The following is an 18,541-nucleotide window of genomic DNA, read 5'->3' as shown; positions in this document are numbered from 1 at the left end:
GAGTATTTTGACGCCAAAGTTTTTTTTAAGGAATAAATTCAATTTAGAGGAGAAAAAATAAAATATAATATTTTTGCAAATGTCATTTTAAAGACATATTTTTTCACTTAGTGCACATGAAAATGAGGATTGACACCCCAAAATGGATACCCCTGTTTCTCACATGTTCAGAGATATACCCACTGTGGCCCTAATCTTATGTCTGGATGCACAACGGGGCCTAAAATGAAAGGAGTAGTCGGTGGCTTTAAAAACAGAAATTTAGCATGAAGGTGATTTAGGCCCCATTGCCCACTTGTAGAGCCCTGGAGCGGCCAAAAAGACAGAGAACCCCACTAACTATTCTGTGGTCCTCTGTAGGTTTATGTGTATTTTACTATACATGGTTTTATCATACATGGCATTTTTCTTAATAAGGTATACTGTTTCTAATCTTTTTATCTATCTTTTAGGGAAGCATGATGTCCGGCTGTATCCACTATCTGCCATCATCCCTCATCGGACCCTTATGAATTGTTGTGCTATTTTGTCAGTCTTTATTTGCTGGGGATAAACAGAGAAATTGTTTTTTGCAAATATTTGTGAGGTCATTAATCTAAAACGGATTCCTGATATATTAATACTGTATATTTCTTGGGAGTAGTCCTTGATTACCACCCATATTAATTCAATTGTCCTGTATCTAGTCATGATTATGCTTAACAAGACTATTGAGATATATAACACTCTGTTCAATAATTCATGGGCCACTAATTTTAATTCTATGTGCTCTGATATATGGAGGGTTCATTTATCAAAATAGACTATAATATTCTGACCAATAATGTCTAGGATTGACCCTTAGATCAAGTGTCCTTATATTGTGGTATGATGGGAGACATATTGAGTTATTAAATTGCTGTTTAGCAAATATGTCAAATCCCTATTGCTGAGTCTACTCCTCGTGTGGTTTGAGGTTACCGCACTTTGTATGGCCACTTTTTTCTGTAACAGCTGCACCCTCTGGATGCTATATGCATCTGTGTATACATCTGACATATGTGAGACCATAGATTCTTTTGTCTGTTGCATAGAAACGTCTGCCCCATACTAACATTGAATTCTTGCGCGGTCCTGTATTACCGTAGTACCGCGTATGCGTGGCTATGTGATCAGTCTTGGAGTGCTGACGTCACTGGTACATCACTTCCTTTCATGCTAATCACGGGTGATGTAATGTGTATCTGTGTGTTCAGCTGTTTTGTATGTTTTGTAATAATGATGCTATATATACACTATGAGTGGCTAAGGTAGCGCATTATGCTTGACAAAGACCTAACCCATAGGTTGAAACGTTGCAGCTATCTTTTTTATGGAGAAATAACACTACGTTTGTTTGCATCTATTATGCTGCTGCGGACTTCATATGTTCTACAGAGGCCTGGTTGGGATGGGCACATGGGGCAATAAAACCAGGTATCCCTCCTCCTCCCATGCGTGCTACAAACCCCACATTTTTTAAGGGTGTTTCTTGACCTCAGAGGCACGCCGCTGTAAAATAAAGCCCAGACACCCAGGACATGAAAACATATATGGGTGGTCATTAAGGGGTTAAATCATTTTTGTTTAGCCTCTTAAGGGCCAAGCCAATTTTGGCCTTAAACAAGACTAGAGATGAGCGAGCATACTCGTCCGAGCTTGATACTCGTTCGAGTATTAGGGTGTTCGAGATGCTCGTTACTCGTAACGAGTACCACGCGGTGTTCGGGTTACTTTCATTTTCTTCCCTGAGAAATTTGCACGCTTTTCTGGCCAATAGAAAGACAGGGAAGGCATTACAACTTCCCCCTGCAACGTTCAAGCCCTATACCACCCCCCTGCAGTGAGTGGCTGGCGAGATTAGGTGTCACCCGAGTATTAAAATCTGCCCCTCCCGCGGCTCGCCACAGATGCATTCTGACAGAGATCAGGGACAGTGGTATCTTGGTGGAGCTGCTATAGGGAGAGTGTTAGGAGTATTTTAGGTTTCAAGAACCCCAACGGTCCTTCTTAAGGCCATAAATCTTCTCTATATGCGCTCAATGGGGCTGGCGGCAGCAGCGCCGACCCCATTGAGAACATATAGAAGACAAATCCTTCTTCTCTGCCACAGCTGTAACAGCTGTGGCAGAGAAGAACGATGTTTGCCCATTGAATTCAATGGAACCAGCAATACAGCAGGTTCCACTGAAAGCAATGGGCTGCCGGCGATCGCAGGATGAATTGTTGGGAAGGGCTTAAATATATAAGCCCTTCCCTGCAATTCATCCAGAAATGTGTAACAATAAAAATATATACCTGCGTATAAGGCGACGGGGCGTATAAGACGACCCCCCAACTGTCACCTTATACGCCGGCAATACAGTGGAGCAAAGAATAAAAATCATTACTTACTTCTTCTGACGTTCTGCGGCGCTGCTGCAGGCTGTCGCTCCCTCCTGGTTCCCGGCAGAGCATTGATTTCTCTACGAAGGGCTTTAAATCCCCGCCTCCAGAAACACACATGCCTTCAGCCAATCACAGCCAATGACAATGATGTCATTGAATGGCTGTGATTGGCTGTGTTTCTGGAGGCGGGGATTTTAAGCCCTGCGTCCAGAAAGCAATGCTCTGCCGGGAACCAGGAGGGAGCGACAGCCTGCAGCAGCACCGCAGAACGCCAGGAGGAGTAATGATTTTTATTCTTTGCTCCGCTGTACTCCCGGTGTATAAGGTGACAGTTGGGGGGTCGTCTTATACGCCCCGTCGCCTTATACGCCGGTATATATTTTTATTGTAACACATTTCTGGATGAATTGCAGGGAAGGGCTTATATATTTAACCCCTTCCCGACAATTCATCCTGCGATCGCCAGCAGCCCATTGCTTTCAGTGGAACCTGCTGTATTGCTGGCTCCATTGAATTCAATGCGCAAACATCGTTCTTCTCTGCCACAGCTGTTACAGCTATGGCAGAGGAGAACGATCTTTACGCTGACAGTGCGGGGGGGGGGGGGGGGGGACGCACTCTTGCCGCTATTGTGGCTTAATAGTGGGACCTGTGAACTTGAGATGCAGCCCAACATGTAGCCCCTCGCCTGCCCTATCCCTTGCTGTGTCGTTCCCATCACTTTCTTGAATTGCCCAGATTTTCACAGACGAAAACCTTAGCGAGCATCAGCGATATACAAAAATGCTCGGGTCGCCCATTGACTTCAATGGGGTTCGTTACTCGAAACGAACCCTCGAGCATTGCGAAAATTTCGTCCCGAGTAATGAGCACCCGAGCATTTTGGTGCTCGCTCATCTCTAAACAAGACCCATTACCAGCCTGACCCCATGTGTTTTATTTAAGAAATGTAGCCCTCAAAAACAGCCTTTTTTAAGTATATAATACCTTTTTAAAAAATGTTTAAAAAAAATGTGATCACAATGCTGGTGATATGATAAAGGGAGCAACACAATGATCTGCATTGATTTTAGTACAGAAAGGGTTAAACAGACAGAATTGAAGTTTTGTCTGTACCCAGCCATTAGGCCTGAAGGGCAGCTATCAATCACAACTGTACTATAGCAGAGAACTGCATAGGCACAGATTCTATGTCCCATGCAGTCACCATTATATACTGGTGCACTAAGACATGGAAAAATGGGCTTACCTGCAACATACCTGTGCATGATAATATGAGAAGTGTTTAAATGGAATAGGTCAGCTACTTTGAACCCTATAGGTAAAGCTTATAGGCTAAAAGAACCTGAACCGCTGAGTCTGGGGATGTACGTTTTACACTTGCCTTTCCTGTCATTCTCAGTGTCAATGCTCAAATCGGCTGCTGCATTGCATAGAGGGGTGTGCCAACTAGTCCTCCCATACTAAGTTTAGAATGGGAGGACTACTTAATGCGCAACAGTGGCCGGTTTGAGTGCCGATACTGGAGGAACGACAGGGAAGGCAAGATTTAAAAAAAAAAAAAACAGCTTACATTTCCAGACTCAGCGGTTCAGGTACTTTCAGCCCATAAGCTTAATTTATAGGGCTTAAAGTACAGGTAGGTGACAGTCCCTTTAAAGTTTGTTTTTGAGTTACAACTATGGATTATTACACTGGGTTAAGATTAATTATTGCTGTATTGTCACTTCAAGTGTAAATTCTTAAAGGAAATCACAAAGTATTAAAAAGTGCAAGAAAATATTAGAGGACAGTTACTGTACAAAACTAACTATATTTTCAGCCCCAAGCAGCTATAATTCTTATACGGTAATTACCTGTTTTGTACATCTTTCATAAGATGCTGCATATCAACCTCTTGCTTTCTTAGGATTCCAAAAGACGACTGACTTTCTGTTCTTTCAGACCCACCGATGTTGCCCTGAATTGCGACAAAATCACCACCGACATTACCCTGTATTGCGTCACCAGATTTTTCTTCATATTTCACAAATTCTGATTCAACTAAAACTAAAAACAGAACAGAAAAGACAGTAAGTTTATTTTAAGGAAACAGGCACAAAAAAGAAAGCAGACTATATCCTATAGAGTTTACTGGTAGAGAAGAAAATAATAATTCTGTCCTGTGCAGGTCCCACATTATACTCTATCTTGCACACCGAACTCAAGAGAAGACCCCATAGAAGATGGGATCTCACAGTAAAATGTATACAAGACCCTGCAGCTTCACTGATGTCTTGAAGGCCCAGATAGGCTGGTTCTTAAGGGGTTAACAGAATATTACAAAGAGAACTCAACAACTAAACATAATCTAAAATGTATCTGTATTTCATGTGTCCACACTCTGTATTTGGTCAGGCTCACATAAGCATATCTCGCTGCATGCCTCCCTCAAGAGAGACTCGCAGCATGTACGCAATGACACTGCGTACTTGCTGCGTGCCACCAATCGCCAGGTACTATCTTGGTATCTGTGCACCATAATATGCTACAAGGTAGAATTCGATACGATTTTTCTTGCACGCATATTTTGTGCAATTTGTGTAAATGGCAACACGGACGGCTTTAGGAGATTGGTATAGCGTATTAGGCGCACAAAACACACATATTCATGTGAGTCTGGCCTTTATCATGCTTTGTCAATTGTTGCTTGTTACATCGGGCTGAAAAAAGGGTGTTAAAGCACCCATAAGGCCGGCTGCACACGGGCGTCACGGCACCCCCCAGAGACCCCATACTTACCAGCGGATCCGGTGTCCTGGGTCCCGCATGACGCTTCGGCGTGACGCGCCGCAGCATCATGTGACACGCCGGCCACGTCACAAGACACGCCCACAGCGTCACATGACGCGGCGGCGGTGGGCGGAGAGGCAATTTCACGCTATCTTCCGCTGTGCTACAGCAGAAGATAGCGTTAGCGGACGGCTTCCATTGACTGCAATGGAAGCCGTCAGCGCGTACACCCGCAGCAAATAGAGCATGCCGCGGGTGAGGACAGGAGATTTTACGGTGCGGAATTCCGTGGTGGAATTCCGCACCGTGAGCATTGAGCTGTTAGGTTCAATAGAACCTAATAGCTGCGGGCAACGTGGCGGATTTTCGCCGCGTATTACGCGGCGGTAATCCGTTCGTGGAAAGGAGGCATAACTCCTCCCTGACAGCTCTACAGCTATATACATCCTAACTACATTTCCCCATGCAGTTAGGATGTATACAGATGTCCACAGCACATGCTGCGTATATAAGGCGGGCTCAGGAACAAAGCCTGCTCCATCCACTGCAGGTAACAGCCATGATTAGAGACATTGCAGATTAATCCCTTAAAGGGGTTGTCCCGCGCCGAAACGGTTTTTTTTTTTTTCAACCCCCCCACCCCCGTTCGGCGCGAGACAACCCCGATGCAGGGACGTACAGAAAGCTCACCGGAGCGCTTACCTTAATCCCCGCGCTCCGGTGACTTCTATACTTACCTGTGAAGATGGCCGTCGGGATCCTCTGCCTCCGTGGACCGCAGCTCTTCTGTGCGGTCCATTGCCGATTCCAGCCTCCTGATTGGCTGGAATCGGCACGTGACGGGGCGGAGCTACACGGAGCCCCATAGAGAACAGGAGAAGACCTGGACTGCGCAAGCGCGGCTAATTTGGCCATCGGAGGGCGAAAATTAGTCGGCACCATGGAGACGAGGACGCTAGCAACGGAGCAGGTAAGTATAAAACTTTTTATAACTTCTGTATGGCTCATAATTAATGCACAATGTATATTACAAAGTGCATTAATATGGCCATACAGAAGTGTATAGACCCACTTGCTGCCGCGGGACAACCCCTTTAAGGACATGGCCCTTTATTTTTTCCCCCCATTTTCTGTTTTTCCTCCCCCTTTTAAAAAATCATAACTCTTATTTATCAATTGCCGTCGCTGTCTGAGGGCTTGTTTTTTTGAAGGACAAGTTGTATTTTTTAATGGTACTATGTAACGTACCACAGAATGTACTGAAAACTTTTTACAAAATCTGAGTAGAGTGAAATGAAAAAAAAACAACAAAATTCCGCCATCTTCAAGTGCATCTAGTTATTACGGCGTACAAACTGCAACAAAAATGACATGATAACTTTATTCAATGGGTCAGTAGGATTACTACAATATCAAATTTGTATAGTTTTGTTTTCTGCTGTACTACTTTTATTTTTTTCAAAGATATTTAATTTTCTAAATTATTTTCTGCCACCATCTTCTGACCACAAAAACTTTTTTATTTTTCCATCGACATAGTTATGCAAGGGCTCATTTTGCATAGGATGTCCTGTAGTTTACATCGGTACTATTTTTGAATACATATGACTTTTTGATCGCATTTTATTACACTTTTTCTTGGAGAAGGGGGTGACCAAAAAAAAACAAAACAAAACCCAATTCTGGAGTTTTTTTCTGGCGCCATTCACTATGTGGGGTAAATAACGCATTACCTGGGTAGATCTGACTTTTACCAACGTAGCGATACCAAATATTTATTTTTGTTTTATTATTTAGATTTTATTATAAATATAGCAAAGGGGGTGGGGGGGGTTATACTTTTATTACTTTTTTTTTAATAATTAGTAAAACTTTTTAAAACTTATTCTTACTGTTTATTTTAGACCCCAGAGGGAACAAGAACTTGCGATGCTTTAATCGCTCCTGCAGTATGTTGTGTTGCCATAGCATTACATCATACTGCGATCTGACAGGCATCTATCAAGCCATGCCACAGGCACAGCTTGATAGGCAATCTGCTACGACGGCGCTGAGGCCTTTCAGAAGGCCCCAAGCTGCCATGATACCCGCACGGCAATCCAAAATCTCATTTTGGGAGGTATGGGGGAGGGGGCGTACGGGCCCCCTGAACATCGGTTTGGGGCATTTAAATGCTGCATCAGAATTGACGGCGGCATTTTAAAAGGTTAACAGCTCCGATGAGCGACGCAGCTTATCAGAGATAAGAAATAGAAATAAAAACGAAATTCCGCCATCTTTGGGTGCGTCTTGTTTCTACGGCGCACACAGTGCAACAAAAATGACATAACTTTATTTTATTGGTCAGTACAATTACTATAATACCAAATTTATATAGTTTTTTTTTTGCTGTGCTACTTTTATTTTATTTTCAAAGATATTTTTTTTATTATTTTCTTCCATCATCTTCTGAAAGCAATAACTTTTCAATTTTTTCGTCAATATAGTTGTGCGAGGCTCATTTTTTGCGGGACGTCTTCTAGTTTCCACTCTGGAATACATAAGACTTTTTGATCGCTTTTTATTGCATTTTTTCTTGGAGAACACATATTTAAGCTTTGTTGTATTTTTCTTTTACTTACATTGCTGTACCTATCATATTGATTACATATTTATATGTTTATCAATGTGCATACTACACATGCTGTTTTTTTTATTTTTAATCTTTTTGATACACTTTTAAATTTAAACTTTTATTCTGTATATGTATGCTTTTGTCAAATGTGTTTTGATAGCAGAGCCTTTCCGGGTACATTATTTTATATTTATAGAACAATTAAATCACATTCATTACCATTTTTCCCATTTGCTTCTGAGATTCAGTTGTTTGTCCTGCATGTCTACCCATAGTTCTATGAGATCACCGGGCTATCAATGGTACGCAGTGTGCATTCCACATCAAGCTATCATATGACAGACGTGCTCATCACGTGATCACATCATGAATAGCCACGTCCACAACGCCCTCTCATACATGATCCACTATGACTAGTCACATGATTGACTTGACGGTCACATGTGGTGACGTCAATGCCGGCTGCGCCTTTGGCCGCGTCCCCAACACTAGCGCCACAGCCTCGTAGCAGCCACGGTATCATCTGTAAGTTATGACTGTTTATTCTAAACTATATAAATATGTTTAATGTATGTTTAAATGTGTATACTGGCTTGAGAAATGTGCTTTTCAGTACCGAAACGCGTTGCCAGAATGAAACCCCCGAATGTTTCTGCAGCTCTCCTTTTGAAGATAAGAGGATTGGAGTGACCAAAGTGAAGATATTGCTATCACCATATCCCAGGAATACGCACTAATTGCATCTTTGTGACGTTAGACCCCTGAGGCGCTCTCTATATCTTGTTTTGATTTCTGGAATACATAACACTTTTTGATCACTTTTTATTGCGTTTTTTCTTTGAGATGAGGGCGACCAAACAGAAGCGCAATTCTGGCATTCTTTTTTTTTCTGACGACGTTCACCGTGCGGGGTAAATAACGCATTCTTTTGATGAATCGGACTTAATGGACGCAACAATACTATACGTGTTTTTGTTTTATTATTTATATTCTTTTATTATAAAAATGGAAAAAGGGTTTTCTTGTTAAACTAATTAGTAAAACTTTTAAAAACTTATTTTAACTTCTATTTTTCAATAAAACCCTAGAGGGTACAAGAACATGCGATGCTTTGATCGCTCCTACACAGCATGATGTAATGCTATAGCATAACATTATACTTCGATCAGATAGGCATTCTATCAAGCCATGCCTGTGGCGTGCTGAGCCGCATGGCTTATCGGAGATGTTGTGGGCGTGTGTTGGCAGAATGAAACAGCCGTCACCCGTGTTGCATGGTGCAAGATCGCCCTGCAATCTCCCTTCATACATACCCAGAACGCGCAGGTCTTTAAGGGGTTCTGTCATTACAAAATAAAAAGTAAATCAATACTTAATTATTCCTCCGCCGTCAATCTTCTTACCGTATTTTCTCCTCACAGATCTTCTCCTGGCTCCTGCAGTCCTCCAGGTCGCATCACTGCAAGCTGGCCGAGTCTTCTTGTCCCAGTGACGAAGTATCCATTCTCGCAAGTCTCCTTCCTTCAGGTCAACGTACGCTATGTCACTAGTGACTTGGCGTTCACTGCCTAGCAGGGAATGCCGAGCTATTGCCGAGACTGCGCAACATACACTGACCTGCAGGAAGGAGACTGCCGAGAATAGACGCTCCAAAACAAGTGGAAGAGAATCAGGTCGTCTTGCGATGAGGTGACCCAGGGGACTGCAGGAGCCAGGAGAAGATCGGGGAGGGGAAGATGCAGTAACAAGACTGACGGGGGAGGAAAAGGCAAGTATTGATTTTTTTTTTTCTAATGACAGAACCCCTTTAACTGTACATCCTATAGCATTAAGGGGTTAAGGTTTTCTTATTTACCAATTTTTTGAAACTTAAACACATATTATATGTAATATTACACTATGCAGAAAAAATAGAGCTCTCCTTTGCATAGTGTTAGCAACATGGAAGATATGCAGGGAAATCTCAATGTCAGACGAGGTCCAACACTGAATTGTAAAGTGTTAAATCAGCTCAAAATGCTTGAGGGAAAAACAAAAACAAAAACAAGCCATATTCACCTCATCTGATCATCTGCCGCTTTCGCTTTACCAGTTTACAGTCTAGTGCTACTCTCTACTTCTGGCTACAGCGAGCTCGTAATGATGTCATCAACAGTGTACATGTTACCTCTGCAGGTAATTACTAGCTGAAGCAAGCTGGTGATTAGCTGCAGCAGTCACACGTACATGGTGTTGATGACAATCACTGGCTCGCTATAGCCAGAAGTAGAAAGTAGCACTAGACTGCAGAAAAAGGAGAGCGGCAGGAGACCAGAAGCGTATGCTTTGTTTTTGTAATACTCTGAGCTAATTTTATTTTATTTTTTAATTGCCTGGATAATCCATTTTGATTGTATCGAGATGCTGTGGTCTGACCTAATGAGTGCTGTGCACACAAGGTGTTCCAGAAATGTTGATGAAAGAAACAAAACATCTTCAAGGAGGAATGGTCCAAAATGTTATGCAAATCTTATTTGCAGCTATAAGAAACGTTTGGGGGAAAGGGGATTGCTACTAAAGGGGATCTACAGGTAATCAAATTCAAGAGTTTACTTAAGGCCCATTCAGACGGGAAGAGTGTCAGGCAAACGATGCCCGACACTTCTCCCCGCACATACTCGCTCTCATGCTGCTGCACGGGAGCTAGTCTCAATTGCTAACAGCGCAAGGCTGGAGATTTCTTTCTTCTCGCTCCCCCGCCCCTCCCCGTTGACATAGCGTAGCGTCCATTCAGAACTGAAGAGCTGCAATTTACACGGAGTGATCAGCTCATCGTCCATCGTTTATGCAGCATGGATGATGAGCTGATCACTTAGTGTAAATTGCAGAGGGGCGGGGGAGCAAGGAGACAAATCTCCTCCAGCCTCCCCACTGTGAGCCAGCGATACTAGCTCCCATGCAGCAACATGAGAGCGAATATGTGCAGGGACGAGCGTCGGGCATCGTTTGCCCAAAACTCGCCCCATCTAAATGGGCCATTACTTTTACCCCTTCACTTTATTATTCAATGTGCTCAATATATAAAAAACACACAAATCGAACTACATTTCATTGGTAATCAATGCAGAAATCCAGGTGATTCCAAAGTGTTTACTACTACAATTGTCCTGTGAATAGGAATGAAATAATTATTTAATGATTGCCTAAAAAGATTGAAAACCGGCAGTTTAAAAATCAGTATGGTACTTATCTAAAGTTCAGCTGAGGTGTAGATAACATGAAATGTCTTATTTCATAGACAATAGAATTAAATTGACCTGAGGGATTAAAATACAACAGAATGTGTCATAGGTACATGACTATTGCATAAAGAGTACAAAGGTTGTGCAACTGTGTCATATAGTAACCTCATCAGATGGTAACATTGCACGTTGTAAATCGGCTTGTATGACGCATACCTGGTTTTATGGATATTTCTTCAGTCAGCACATCACCCAGCAGACAAGCACATGAAGAAAATTCATACTTCGGTTTCTGCCAGCACCAGAACCGCTTCTTCTTTGCCACCACACTAAGAAGCTGGGCTTTATCAGAGTCATTTAAACTGGAAATGGATATTAATTCACCACCAGCATCGATGTCTCTCAGGAAATTCTTAGTCGCTTTTGCAAACATTTTAGAGAATACTGTGACCTAAAACAGGAACAGAAAACACATAGTGGCATCAGAAAAAAGTAGAAACACATACTAAGAAAGTAGCACAATAAGGTCCTATGCAAGACAACAAGCAGCCAAGGAATGCCAATGTCAGAGAGTCAATGGTCGTCATACAAATTCATGACACAATGAGGAGCTTTACTGAAGGGAACCTGACAGCACTTTTGAGCCCCATAACTAAGTGAGGGAACTAACGTGATAGAACGGGGGGGGGGGTCCGGGGAGCTGCATTATATACACACATTGGGTTCCCCATCCCAGCACTATGCCCCAAAAAAACATTAGCGCACACAAAGCTTGACTTTTCAGGAGGCTGTGTGCATGCATTCTCCCATAGAAATCAATGACTCCTTCCCCAAAATGATGTTACAGTGAATGGAGCACTGGCCGAAAAATGAGTGGTTGGTGCATCATTCTTTTTAATGGGGCTGAATGTCTCCCCAATCCCATTGAAAATGAATGGAGCATCAGAGCGCTTGCACAACCAGCGCTCCATTCAATCTCATCACTGCAGGGGGTGCAGCAGTGAAGAGGACGGGCGACATGGGAACCCCATTCTCGAAATTGGTGAAGGTCTCAGCTGCAAGATCCCCACCGATCAGCAAGAAATCCCCTATTCAGTGGAAAAACTCGGCCTGATATTGCGTTTTACTCGCAGATGTCAGGCGATTTGCATACAAAATCACCTCTTCTCCCTTCTGGAAAATTCTGATCCTCTTGCAAGAGTTTCACGCACAATAGCGGATTGGAAGTCTTTGTGATGTGTTTAAGGTGCTTTGAAACTAATGGGTGATGCTCTCCGAGGAATGCGACACAATAGAGCCTGTCGCAGGGAGGGAAAACATCGCTCGTGTGTATGACTGCATTCAAAAGGATGGAGTTCATATTCATACGAGTTCTATGGGTCTCCCAGCGCACTAAACTTATGTGAGATTCTCAGGCCCGTGAAACCGGCCTAAGACTTGTGGAATTTGTCGCGGAATTCCGCAGTGGCGGATTTGGGTGCATCCTGTGTCCTAATTCCGGCCCGTGTGAAAGACACCGTAGGAGCCAGCTAGACCCTGTTAAGTAACAAGCTCTCAAAAACATTGATAGAAGTGAGAGAAGACAAAAAAAAAAGGCACCAGCAGTATATTCATATGTATACTGGCTTATTTGGCTTTTGAACATGCTTGGTTGATAGTCCCTCCCCCTTCCCGGCAGCTCCCATAGGCTGGGGAGAGAAAGGAGAGAGATCAGCATGGCAAGCGACGCTTAAGTCTCTCCCCGTCCCTTTGCCGGCAGCTCCCTTAGGCTTCTACAGAAGCTTCTTATTGCCACAATCAGCCGGCAAAGGGAGGGGGGAGTGATTTTAGCAGCGCTAAAGTCTCTTTCCCCGGCTGTCGGAATTCTGTTCTGCGGAGTTCACATGCGAGAAATCTCTTATTTGTCGGAGTCGCTTGGTTTTTCAGAACTAAAAACCCAGCGACTATCGGACCGTGGAAACAGGAGCCTCCATTCACTTGAACGACTATCTCTCCTGTGTGAAACACAGAACTGACAGTCGGACGGTAGTCCATGGGCGGGCTCTGCTTCTGCGCCCCACAGTCGTTTCGTATAAAGGGTACCATAAGGATGTATTCACATGGGCAATTTTCTCATGCGAGTTTACTGTGTTGCGAGATCCACAACACTTGCACAGAAATGAAACATAATTATTTGCAACGCATGTATTTACATGGGGACTTTTCTCTCACAGCGATGCTGCAAGATAGAAAGTTCTTCCTATTCTTTTAGGCGATATCACCCATTATTTGAAATGGTGAAAAAAATGCATTGCACTTGCATGAAGATGCGATTTTCATTCAAGTATGATGTGATTTATTTTTCCTATTAAAACGTGATTTTTAAGAATGTGAAAAAATACGCATGTGCAGTGGTAAAACATCTTTTTCTTGTAAAAACCCATCACAAACACAGGAAAAAAAATACACAGGTTTACAAGCATGATTTCGGTCTGAGTTTCTTGGACCAATGCGCTCGCCCGTGTGGATACACCCCAAGATTACGCACACACATTACTTTAACTGACCGCAGTGCAGCCAACCAGCCGTTCATGAGATGGTTTTGTATGAACTAGCAATTTTCCAACCTCAAAGATCACATTTTTTGCAGTCTAAAGACTTGTCAGCGGGTCGGCCATTGTGAACAGCTTCTTTTCCCCAAGCCACGGTCACCCGAAATAGTCGAAGTCAGCCATTCTGGGAGGTCAAAGTCTTCCTACTCCTTAACACGAGCAATTGCACGCGGCTCATCGTATTTGCGCTGTGAAGGAGTCTTGTTTACAAGCGTACCGGAATGTATTACAGCATGTGAGGCATTTGTAGGTAAAGTATTAACCCACAAAATGCCATGGGTGCATGCCAAAGGAATCTGTCATAAAGTCACGTGCCTAATGCCTTGTTAAGAAGGGACCAGCAAGGACAAGAACTAACTTGAGCTGTTTAGGAAAGTCCCCCCAGTGCATACAGCGAATGTATTCCTGGGCTCATTCAGGTTGTCTGGTACTTACTGGCCCGCTGCGTGTCAGCACACCTTTGTATGTGTAGAAATGTAAACACAGAAAACCTGCAGCATTTACAGTAGCAGCAACAATGTGGAGGGGATTTTCAAAAGCCCATCTATACAGTACAGAAATAAATCAGCACTAAATCCATGCGGAAACTGGCCTGCAACAGATTTGGTGCAGAAAACACGTGGATTTCTGCCATGTCCTTTTAACGGAGGAGCAGAAATCTGTACTAAAATCCACAAGGATAGCTGAAATTACCCTTGGACACGCTGCCGATTTCAGCACAGAAAATCCACGCCATTTAGTGCAGATTCTTTAATTCAAGTGGGTAAAATCGGCAGCAGATCCGCGTCGATATCCGCACCCAAAGTGTATGTGCACACAGGCTTTTTTTACCATTTGATTTTCAAACCCATGTGTATACGTTTATGCACATAGGTTTGCTTTTTTTATTAAGCCGCCTGTCCATGGCCGGGACGGAATATGGCTAGCAATATTCTGCCGCAGGGAAGAACTAAAAGGTCTCCATGATGAGCCTATCTAAGAGATAGGCTCACCGCGGAGAATCGCAGCAAATCACAGCATGCCGCGATTTTAATCCCGTGAGTGGAGAATCGCTATGATTCTACCCTCGTGGACGTTGGGCTGCCCTTTCTATAGTTATCCTATGGAAAGCGTGTCATGCAAGGCCCACGTGCGATTTATCGCCGCGGATCTCGCAATGACAACTCGCCCATGGCCAGGCAGCCTTGCTCAGACGGAGAGTCAGAGTAAAATTGCAGCATGTCCTAATTCTTCACTTATCGTTCCGTTTAAAAACAGCAATCGTTGAGTCATTCACTAATGTGAAAGACTGAACGATTCTATGATGTATTTGCCTCCCTTAACAGGCTGCAAGCGAGCGAACGAGCTAATAGTGACGTCGCCCCCTTGTGCAAAGGAGAATAGACTCTAGCTGGAGCCCGCGGCTGGGTCTACACGGGGCTGCTTCCCAGCGGAATGTCGGCAGCAGGCATTATTCGGCAGATCAGCCGCGGAATGCCGGCCTCCAGACAAGCATCATTTGGTATGGGTTTTATCTCGAATTCCTATACAGAATTCGCCCCCTCATTGAGAGGCGCTGATAAAATCGCCATGCTGCGAAATTGAATTCTGCACGGGTTTTATGCAGGTTATTTCCGCAGCTTGTGGATGAGATCTTTAAAATCTCATACACTTTGCTGCTACTCTAAATGCCGCGGAATGCGTGTGTGGAGGGTCCACACAGCAACTCCACCCCATGTGAATTCCCCTAAGGCCTCGTCCACCCAGCCCGCAGACATGAGGCCAGAAAACACAATTTACTTACCTGTCTGGACGCTGTGGGGCTCTCCACTGTGCAGGCCGGATCTTCTGTCTTCTGCCTGCCGGATGCACTCTGGACGCCAGTGGCGTGACGGGCGCATGCACCGTCTTTTTTTTTTAAAACTCCTGCTTTCCCACAGCATGGACGCAGTGACAGTTGCGTCTGTGTCACAGTGCGGATGGCTTCCAATGACTTTAAAAGAAGCTATGGAAGTCGTCCGTGCAGGAAAACCGCACAAAATGCAGCTTGCTGCGGGTGTTTTCCTCTGCGTGCGAGACGTGCGCCAGGGAAAAATGACATCCGTTGGTATTTAATTACCTGCAGGTGCCCAATGATTCCCTATGGGCGCGGATTACGCATGCAGGAGACCAGTGCAAATTTTTTCCCCCCGAACATGAGGCCTAAGTCTTCTCCTCTCCATGCCAGGTGAAGAACGCGGACTTCAGTAGTGCAGCCAGACTGTAAGCACTGCAAATGCTGGCAGAACGAGGAAAAGAAATGCAAGAGTGTAAGGCCGCCGTCTGCAGACGACCAGGTCGAATTCCGCATGAGGGAACCCACAGCAGAACCCGACCCTGTGCCCAGCCGCTGACCCCCGCTCACCGGTCCAGATTTCTTCTCAACCGCATGCGGATGTGCCGTCAGGCGCACATGCGCAGTACAGATTATGCTGCGCTGTCACTAGGCAATAATGTGGATTCAGCAGCCCGCCCTCAGTGCCAGCTGCCTACGGGCCGCAGATCGGACGGCTTCCATTGACTTCAAAGCTGGCTTAAGGGTGCATTGATATGGGAGAACGCAATATCTTTCCGAAAAAACAGATATTGCGCTTGTAAAATTGCTATTCTGGACGCAAGCGTGTTGCGTTTTTTGCTTACAACATGCATCGTCTCACATCTGTGTGTTTGCAATTTTCACATGCAGGAAAAAAAAAAATAGTACTTCTTAGGCTGGGTTCACACAGGGCGGGATTGCCGCGGAATTTCCGTTCAGAATTTCCGAACGGCAATTCCGCCCGCGGCTATTAATCCCGGGATTAGCCAGCAAAGTGGCCATCTCCCATGTTTCCCTATGGAGCCTCCTTTTTATCGCATCGTAATGCACAAATGTACGTTGCGATCTTAACATTACGAAGTCCTATTGACTTTCGCAATCCAAAAATCGCACGATTTTATCGCGGGCAGCAGCGATGCGAGGTTATCCTCAAAAATACATCGTTGACACCCAAAAATTGCGGGCACAAAGATGCGATTTTCTCGTATGGAAGTACCCTAATAGTTTTCAATGGCAAAAACCGCACTCGCATGTAAGTGCGATTTTGTTTTTACACCGCCGTAAGAATCGCCCCAAAATAGAAAACGCGTTTTTTTCAGCTTTGCAGCGTCGCTGTAAGAGAAGAATCGTTCATACGAACGGACAGATTGACATCAATGTGTTATGGCCGCGCTCCGCCCATATCGCTATCAGAGGGAAGTCCGGCGTGAAACTCGCCCGCGTGGATACACCTTTTAGTCTCCATTCACATGGGCCAGCACAAAATTGCGCTTACCAATGTACGTTTTTCACATGTATGTCTCACATCACTTCCGTGAAAATGCGCTCCTCGGGCACGTGCTCACGTGCGTCGCAAGCGTTGGGGAACATCACACAACACGCTACTTCCCATGCTCCGCGACAATAGAAGGGATAGGGAATATTCAGTTTTTACTCATTTTAAGCTCTTTTTAACCTTATTTCCCCAACCCCGGAAAGCCCCTTTAAACCCCCCCCCCCCCTCCCCCATCATGGATGACAGGAGCATTCATGCAGGATTACAAGTTATTGTCGTGTGACCGTTGTCTCTGTGACTCAGAGAGAAGTCTGCGCCATGTCTCACCTGCTGCCGGCACTTACCACAACAACCCCCTGTGCCCAGCTGGAGGCTCCTCTCCGCTGCCCGCACTGTCAGCCCTGCTTCCCCTTTCAGGGTTCCTCAGACTCATCTCCCCCGAACTTCTCATTTCTGATTGGTTGAGGGTTAGGCTGTGCTGCTCTGCTATTGGTCACAAGCGCTGTCACTCTAGGAAGACATCAGGAGGCGGGACTCTCGTTGCTGTGAGGAGTGTTGTGTGGAGATAGACGCTGCTGCGCGCCAAAACTGAGGGGGGGGGATTACCTCAGAGGAGTTTATCATGGAGGCGCAGGGCACAGCGAATGTACAGTCATTGACTAATGTACTAAACATATATTGTAGGGTAATGGAAAATAAAATAGCTACAATATGGCAAATACACTAGAGCCGGGCTCACATGGCCGTAAGCGCAAAACGCACGGGTTCCCGCAGTGTTTTACAGCTGTGAACCCATATATGACCCTGCGGACGGCGGCAAAAATTGTACTCCACATGACCGCGTACGCACACTGACATTTCGCACGACATCGCTTAGCGATATATACATGACAATACAGAACAATGGGCTCCAGCTCACGTCTATGCGCGGGAAAATAGAACATGCTGCATTCTATTTTGCGCTCGCATACTACGCTAATGTGAGCGGAACGGTGTAAGGCCATGTCATTAATTGCCCTCGAGCTACCGCGCAATTCCAATACAGTCGTGTGAGCCCGGCCTATCTATATTAATCCATAAAAGCTTAGTAAATTAAGCCCTAACATAAGCCTGACATCAAGGACGCCTTTCACACGGGACGGAATAGTCCGCACGGCGCACGGAATTACGAAGGCAACCGGTGGATTTAACCCTTTCCAATCCACTGTCTGACATTATGATTTAAGGCTCTGATGTTGGAAGACATCCGTCGAGGTTCTCTTACTATATATTGCCAGCCTCTCTGCTGTCGGAGCCTATCCAACGTGTCACCTCATGCAGTACTGGCTTTAGCCAGCAGATAGCGCTGTTGTATAACGGCAGAAAAAGAGTAAGCCCCCTAGGAAAACCAGGATACAAATTGGATTGGAAAGGGTTAATGCGGAATTGAAAATGGCTTAAAATCTGCTAGCAATTCGAAACTTAGGCCTGGATTTGACTAGCAGATTCCGTGCGGACTATCCGTACTAAAACGTGGCATATATTTTCCGATTTTCCTTCACACTCGCAGGTGGGGATTCCGCGAGCAGAAGAAAATCACAGCATCCTCTATTTTAGCGCGGATTCTGC

General features: G+C 44.6%; 1 protein-coding gene across 2 annotated transcripts in view; it reads right to left on the bottom strand.

Moving 5' to 3' along the window:
- The window catches only part of GSDME (gasdermin E), a 111,924-nt gene extending 94,592 nt beyond the window's left edge, over positions 1–17,332 (bottom strand). Inside the window, exons 1-3 of one of the 2 annotated variants that reach the window (XM_066585349.1) lie at positions 17,261–17,332; positions 11,230–11,464; positions 4,263–4,455 (exon numbers count right to left, since the gene is read on the bottom strand). In XM_066585349.1, coding sequence (XP_066441446.1) covers positions 4,263–4,455; positions 11,230–11,446 — 410 coding nt within the window. In that variant the 5' untranslated portion in view covers positions 11,447–11,464; positions 17,261–17,332. The remainder of the gene's footprint in view (positions 1–4,262; positions 4,456–11,229; positions 11,465–17,260) is intronic. The other variant, XM_066585347.1, reaches the window with a different exon arrangement.
- Between the last annotated feature and the right edge of the window lie 1,209 nt (positions 17,333–18,541).

The sequence above is a fragment of the Eleutherodactylus coqui genome, chromosome 12 (assembly GCF_035609145.1).
Source record: "Eleutherodactylus coqui strain aEleCoq1 chromosome 12, aEleCoq1.hap1, whole genome shotgun sequence".
In the NCBI taxonomy this organism is placed as follows: domain Eukaryota; kingdom Metazoa; phylum Chordata; class Amphibia; order Anura; family Eleutherodactylidae; genus Eleutherodactylus; species Eleutherodactylus coqui.
Note: the sequence above shows the minus strand (reverse complement) of the source record. Positions and strands in the feature narration are given on the sequence as shown.